This window comes from Pyrus communis, chromosome 5 (assembly GCF_963583255.1).
Source record: "Pyrus communis chromosome 5, drPyrComm1.1, whole genome shotgun sequence".
Classification (NCBI taxonomy): domain Eukaryota; kingdom Viridiplantae; phylum Streptophyta; class Magnoliopsida; order Rosales; family Rosaceae; genus Pyrus; species Pyrus communis.
This window is the reverse complement of record NC_084807.1, coordinates 7,199,596-7,207,379: the sequence shown is the minus strand read 5'-3', so window position 1 is coordinate 7,207,379 and position 7,784 is coordinate 7,199,596. Positions and strand designations below refer to the sequence as shown.

General features: G+C 36.9%; 1 protein-coding gene across 2 annotated transcripts; it reads right to left on the bottom strand.

The window, feature by feature from the left end:
- Positions 1-290: 290 nt before the first annotated feature.
- Positions 291-7,524, bottom strand: LOC137735244 (probable helicase CHR10). Of its 2 annotated transcripts, XM_068474654.1 has the most exons (17): positions 7,329-7,524; positions 7,220-7,227; positions 6,475-6,553; positions 6,208-6,368; positions 5,921-6,052; positions 5,294-5,474; positions 4,925-5,060; positions 4,725-4,842; positions 3,983-4,072; positions 3,621-3,728; positions 3,319-3,522; positions 2,877-3,002; positions 2,156-2,799; positions 1,295-1,440; positions 892-1,056; positions 670-784; positions 291-578 (listed from the first exon to the last, which is right to left on the bottom strand). In XM_068474654.1, exons 1-17 carry the CDS (start codon positions 7,507-7,509, stop codon positions 554-556), a joined length of 2,619 nt encoding a protein of 872 aa, XP_068330755.1. In that variant the 5' UTR covers positions 7,510-7,524; the 3' UTR covers positions 291-553. The 2 variants fall into 2 exon arrangements, with proteins under 2 accessions (XP_068330755.1, XP_068330754.1); XM_068474653.1 differs by lacking the exons at positions 7,220-7,227; positions 7,329-7,524 and having other exon boundaries at positions 892-1,047; positions 6,475-7,058.
- Between the last annotated feature and the right edge of the window lie 260 nt (positions 7,525-7,784).

Genomic DNA, 7,784 nt, shown 5'->3' with positions numbered 1-7,784 from the left:
CATATTATTAGTCCCACATCATATTATATAAGTTATGTATAACATTGGATGACAGTTTGTTGACTTTCAATTGGATGATGAATGATAATTAGGCTTTACATTTCTCGGTTAAAACTTTAGTACATTTTTATAATTTAATTCCAACTTGCTTGGTTAAAAAAAACTTCCGTTTCTCTTGAAGAAAAAAAAAAAGTAAATAGCGGATTGCCCTACTGGTTAGAGTCTTCATTTTCAACTCACAGCGTATCGAGTTTAAACTTTTCAAACTCTTCAAAAGCCATTCAATAACTAGAAGATTCAAATCTTTTAACCAAAGATATTTGGTATCACTCATACATTTGAGGGTTTTACACAACAACACTTCATGTTTTCATGTTCCCAGTTCCTACACTAGAACATTATCAAACAAGGGAAAAGGTCAACATATTTACTCTGGAGGTGAACAGAATTACTTGACAAGAAAGGCGGCACGCGTTCATTTTCCTAACGTAATTCTATCAGCTACATCTGTGGAATACGAGGACCTCGTCCTGCGCAGGATCAGTCAAAAAGATCAAGCAGACCGCTTAAAATAATACCTGCAAAGATTTCAAGAAATTAGTTTGTTGCGAAAGTCGGTATGTATGTATGTTGGGAGAGGATGAAGGAAAGAAGCGAAAGAAAACATACACGTATATCTTTATGCCATAAATAGAAGCATATTTTCGTAGAAGGCGTTCAACGGAGTACCATTCTGCACGATCTGATGCATCTTGATACCCAATACGTGGCATGTGGATTGAAGCTTTAAAATCAAGCAGAAGAGTATGATATGAGAGGTTTAACTGTCAGAATCCAAATTAACAAACATTAACACATAAAAAACTGCACTTTTGGATTGCAAATATTTACCAGAACTTTGAGCAGCTGAAAACGATGCTTTCGATAAGCAACCTTCCAAGTCAGGGATAGAAATCTTGCTGCGGGGTACTTTACGCCTAGGATTATAAGATTGCACAACAGCCAAAGCCACCCATTGAGGAGGATTCGAGTCCATCTCAGGCTCATCTGAATCCTCTACAGTAAGGAAGAAAGTTAACTACAAATTGTAAAATATACTTCAAGCTGAAATGATATACAAATTCTTGCATAGTGCGTTGTGCAGCCAAGAGCTACTTAAAGTTTTCTCAACAAATTATTGTGTTGCAAATGATATAATCACGTTTGTCGAGTACTTGTACTTCTGTGCAGAATAGATTCCTTTGTATAATAAGCGACAAGACGAATTTAGATAACATAGAGACCAGAGGCTAACCATAAACTCTTATAAGGTGAAGATCACCAAGATGCAGGTCACCAAATTCGGAAGCTCGTTGATACGCATCAGGGATACTTGCAGATAGCTTGGACAGTGCATCAAACATTCCTCCACGACCCCAGTGTCCAGAATCATCAACACAGCTGTGAAATAAACATAGAAATAAGGTCTGGCAGTAAATCACCAACCACCCACCGAGACACAGAGTTTTTGAAACTGAAGAAGTTTGAACACATTTGTAATACCAAAGGAAAATAATTCAATAGAACCTTAAATCATATGGTAGCAAACTCTCATAATCTCTGGACATAATAAGGAATCATGCTGCAGAATGAGTTAATCAGCAGAAAAAGTCCACTGACAAATAATTCACTTGAGTAATAATCTTTATTTTGTATTCAAAGATTCATCAATTCTGTGGTGGCCCTGGTTATTATCTCTAGAGAGTTAATAAAATAAACTTGGTAACAACTATTAATATTTAGAATATAAAATCCCGCAACAATTCAAAGTCTTGCATCACAATATATAAGATCTTGTGCCCACAGACACACGTCCAATTGGTTTGGGATTAACATGATGTTAGAGCAGGCGATTCATCCACTTGTTTGGCTCAATCCAGCCACACTTGAGATTAGTCTTGGGATTATAAAATAACCGATGTTGGATTCAAGGAAAGAAATAAAGAAAGAAAGAATGAAAAATTATTCAAGCATTAAGAAGCCTTACAAACAAAAGAAAACTGTTTGAAGAGCAAAATATCAGAAACACAAGAAAACACATATTCACCGTTCTAACTCATCCAATGCAATATAATGAGAACACTCAGGAGGAGGAATTTAGTGATATTAAATTTACCTGAAAACAATGGCAGGCTCAGAGGGGCAAACTTTTGATGGTTGTGTACAATCCCCATAAACAAATTGGACAGAACCTGAATCAGACATCATGTCACTATCCACAGGGCTGATAGGGTCTTCAACAGACAGTGAATGGTATCCAAGCTCTTCCCACTTTGACAACTTCTTCTCGTCTGCTTTCTTCTTGGCAGTCTCAAGTTTTAGACGTTTTTCCTCGAGTAGATTTCTTCTACTTCCCATATCCATATTTTCTTGTGACACGTTCTTGAATTTTTCAACCCAAGAGAGATATGAAGATTCATCATAGCCCGAATTGAAACTAAGAGAAGTGGAACCTTCTCCTACAACAAGATCATTTCCATTCAAAACATCTGCTGGATTAAGCTCAAATTTCCTCTCATCCTTGGTAGCTACTTGTTTATTCCGCACTGAAATTACCTTCTCAACCATAGTATTCAGTTCTGACATCTCAAGCACACCATTGTTGACTTCATCAGGATCGAAGAGATGTAACCCAAATATGATGGATCGTAAGTCACTAGGTTCAACTCCACTTGTTTCTTTACCATCCTGGTCCATAACATTGTCCCCGACAACATTATGGCTTAGCTGCAATTTCCTCTCTGCTCTCCGCATGATAACCTGTATTGACACATTTGAAATATTTATGTAATGGCCTCAAAGGCTTTAGAGGCAACAACTGATGTATTGTGTCTCACCTCCTCCACCGTACGTCCTGTAACTAGGTTTATTGACAGTACGTTATTCATCTGACCAATCCTGTGTGCCCGCTGCAGAGCTTGCTTGTCAACCTGGGGATTCCAATCTTGCTCATAGAATATAACCTACCGTATGCAAATTGAGCAAAAGAACGTCAGTAAAGAAAGAAATGGCTAATGTAAAATGAATAGAATACGAATATGATGTGATTAAAAGCAACTTCAGGGAAGAATTTATGTTACTTGAAATTTTACAACATAGCCTACTTTAGGTTCCTCAACAGCAATATATTATAAACCTCTCAAAATTATTCTATTAATGTCATTCTCTCTGATAGCAAGTTACCCAATCTTAAAGTAATATGCTGGACATAAGATTATCACTTGTCAGACCCAAGATTCTTGTTAGTAACAAGGTACACTACTGTTTGCAAAAACTCACAGTATCAGCAGCCACAAGATTCAAGCCAACTCCCCCAGCTCTTGTAGAGATCATGAAGACAAAAGCACCACTTTGATCAGCTTGAGACTTCAAACTTTTTTTTGTTGATTGTGTGCTGAAACTTCTTATGGCAGCAAAGCGCTCCTCAGCGCGAATTGATCCATCAAGCCGCTCGTAGGAATACTTTCGTAACTCCAGAAAATCCTACAGTACATAAGAGAATATAAATTGTTAAATGCATGCAAACAAGCTGAAGCATTTATCATTTTGCATGAAACAGGAGAAGGACAGAAAAAACAAACCTGCAGAATATCAAGGGAATGCGTCATCTGTGCAAAGAGAAGCACACGGTGTCCATACTCATGTAGCTTTTGAAGTAGTCGATCCAAGATTATAAGCTTACCACTAGCCTGATCAAAAAATAAAAAATAAACAGAGAATGGTTGGTAGGAAATAAATATTACAAGAGAGCAGAATACATACTAAAAGTACTTAAATCGAGATTCAGGGATCAGGCATTTTAGCTTAATGAACCAAACCAACTAGAGCTCCACTATCGTATGTTAATCAGAAATGCTTCTATAGATGTTAAGAATTTGGAAATTACATGACTTGGCTACACTCTCATAGGTCATTATCATTTACCAAGTGTTGATATAAATACCTGAACCAGGTGTTCGCCCTCTTCATATGGTTCAGGCTCAATACCAGGGAAGAGATATGGATGGCTACATGCTTTTCGCAGCTGTATTACCTATATTGCCAGTGGCAGAAGTAAAATCAAAAGGGCTGATCACTGCATATAACAATTAGCAATGAAGTACTGAATAAGCACACAAATACTTGAAGCAAGAAGCCAGATTAAACAAGAATAAGGAACTAACAGTACCGCATCAGGAGTTAGCACCATTTTGGTATCACTATTTTAGGTCCTCCTTTTTTATACGACTTCTTCCTTGTAGTTATAGGAAAAGTAACACATGCATTTGGTACATTTCTGATTTTTCTTCTACTTCATCAAAGTTGTGGAGAAGCAGTAGCTGGGAAGCAAACTAGCGGGTTGTTTTAAAGTTACAGTTATAAAAAAGTAGCACTTTGGGCTCAAAATAAAAAATGACAATCATTAAATTCATTTTAATAATTTCAATAAATTATACTGAGCAGTTGGAAAAATGATTTGACTATGTACACAGCTTTTGAATTGCATTTACCAAATATTATTTTACAGCTACCAGCCAATAGGACCTGGTAAAACCAAAAATCACGTAGAAATATAATAACCTCCCTGCATTTGTAATTTTGTAGATGGTATAGGATAAAGGAGTTTAATGCCAATGTATCATTTATAAGAAAAGATTCAAGGGAGAAAACAAACGCTTAGGTGAAAAATAGAAAAGCTAACTTACAATATTCTGTAAGGACTGATGATTTGAACCTCCGGAAGAGAGTGCAAGTAGCTTAGGAAGCTCCTTTCTCAATATTGACATATACACCTTCTTTTGCAAGCTGACCAATGGTGCCAGCCTATCAAGATAATGCATATTTGCATCATATTCATTATGTTCTAAGAGTATGTCTACAATGAAGAAAGAGATGAAGAACTTACACTGTTATCTCAGTAAGCGGTGGCAGGGATAAATCTCTAGACTCAATAAGTTTAGATTTCGTACGGCGGAGCATGAAAGCTCCCAAGATACTTCTTAAGGTTTTGAGTTGTTCCTTGACTTTGGTTGTATCATGGCCTGTTCAGGAATAATAAGTGCCATGTATATAAAACCATGTTTTGACATCCCAAAGTTCATTCTCCTCAATAATTGCCAACAGAATAGTTGGGTCATAAGACCAAGAACTCATCTCCACACAGAGAGGATACAGGATCTTACCTGCAGCTGAATTTTAAGTAAGAAATGTTCACAAATCATTATACATCACATTATAGGCCACCCAACTTACTTATGACAAGTAAGAACATTACCTGATGAGGGATCTCCAGCTTCCTTGAATGTTGCAAGGAACTCGTCTAGCTTCCCAAAGACTGAAGGCATACAAAAATGCATCAAAGCCCAAAGTTCAGTGAGATTGTTTTGGATAGGTGTCCCAGTCATCAATAACCGTCTTGGTATGAGATAGCGCTCTCTTAGGACATTGTGCAAAACCTATTAACGTCGAAACATATATATGTTTGTAATTACAGTTATTATCAGGGGAAAAAAATTGTATTATAACTTCCATCCCTTTCTTCGTGTGCTCAAATTTTCTTATTATGCCTGCCTAGCACAAACTTTCATGGTCTTCATACTAGAAGTCACAGAGTATTGGAATCAAAGTTAAAAATTTCCAACATCAATTGCCATGGGAAGAGGTTTATAATTAAAAAAGCATACCAAACTGATCAGCAGTATGCTGTTATTTTTATTTCTGAAAGCCAGTGGTTCAAACTGTCATATAATTAATAGCTGTACCCGGTTAATTATTTTCTTGATTCACACTACTGGACTACATAGTATAGTATCAGTATTAATCAATCATAATAAGAAAAATGTTGCTACTAGTATAGGGTTCCTTAATTCATAAGAGAAAATCTGTGACATCTTAAACATACACTGGAAGGGTTTTTGAGCCTTTGCGCTTCATCTATTACTGCATAGCTCCAGGGCATCTGAGAAAGAAAATCCTGATCTGCCAAGGCTATGTCATATGTTGTCAACAGGACATCAAAAGGCAACGACAATACCTGTCCATTGGTCCAACTTGAAAACATCAATCCAAGACAAAAAATAGCTTATTAGAGAGCTAATAATAGTAATTAGCTATAAATTCAACCAAACATAGTGATTGACATCTATAGTTTATTCCTTCCAAAAGGTAAATAGCAGGAATGAAACTTACATCAGATGAGGAGGTCTGTTCGTTTATGTGCTTGTAGATTGTCCTGCGTAGAATGCGCCGATTTTCTTTATCACCAATATACCGAAGAGCCTTTAGTTTTGGAGCAAATGTGTCCATCTCTGTGATCCAACCGTCTGTCACACTCAAAGGACACAATACCACTGTGTGTAATGACCAATGGAAGGAAACAAGAAATGTATCAGGCACACCAGTACAGAAAATATGAACTTCAAGGAATTCACACCAAAAGCAAAAAATGAAACTCACAAAATGGTCCAGGTGACATCTTCTGAACCTTCAAATAGCTCAGTAATGAAACAGCTTGTAACGTCTTTCCCAGTCCCATCTGACAATCATTCTCTTGGGTTCAAGACTTCAAGTACAATGAATACACCAAAAATATTTCTGTTTCCAGTTACTTCTCCTCAACATGTGCAACTAGTTGTATCCTCAACAATAAATATGAACATCTTCATTAAATTCTTTTCTTTTTTTTTTCCTTTTGTTTTTCTTTTGGACCTATAACCTATTGGCAAGCAAGGATATGTACATCTCATACTTCCTAAACCCCACTGAAGGTGCGATTCAGTCCTGTCCTTGGATACAATACGAATATTACCAACTAAGCTAAATTGACACCTTCCACTGAATTCGGGTTACGATATTGACTCTACTGTTAAAAGTTGAAACCCCCAGCCAATACCAACAAATCATATACTGGTGACAGAAATCAAAAGTACAAGCGGGTTCGATAACAGTACAGACTATGAAACTAATTTTTTTGCTCATTTCCAACCTGAGACACTAAGGAACACCAAATTATGCAATGAAACTCAAGAATTTAATTATGCAATAAAATTACAGTATTTAAATTGTACACTATCGAAAATTACTTCAATTTTTCGAAAATTAATAACCAAATTTCAAACTCAAAAGACCGAATTCAAGGAAATTTCAAAATCACAAATTCACCACATGTAAGAAGACTTCAAAAGAGTGACAGCAGTTGTACCTCGTCTCCTGAAAATTCAACCAAACAATTCATCAAAGATTTAAACTTTATTTCGTAGATTTTCTAGGCAACCAAACACATTGAAAAATATCATTAGGAAGCCCCTTACCGAGAATGACGTTGACGCCGAGATTGTATCGGCGTATGAGCCACGACACGCCTTCGACCTGGTGAGGCTTCAGTTTAGCCTTGACGCCGAGCTCTTCAGAGTCGACACGCGCGTCCCCGGCGCGTGCGTCATCAGTGAGTATGATCTTCGCCGCGGCTTTGAGCCTCTGCTCGTAATTCATCGTCCGTCTTCTCAAACTCAGTAGAGAGAGAGAGAGAGAGAGAGAGAGCGCGCGCTTTTGAACAAAGAGCGGTGGAGGGAAGAGAGAGACTTCAGTGACCAGAATACCCTTAATCAGTTCCGCATTTACATTACAAAGACATCTGTATAGCGGTTAGAAACGATTCTAGGCGAAACTTGTAGACAAAATTTATAAATTAAAATTATGTAGCATCAATATAAATGAGCACATTTGTTAACTTTTAAATAATAATTCAATCATCAACTTTTATGTTA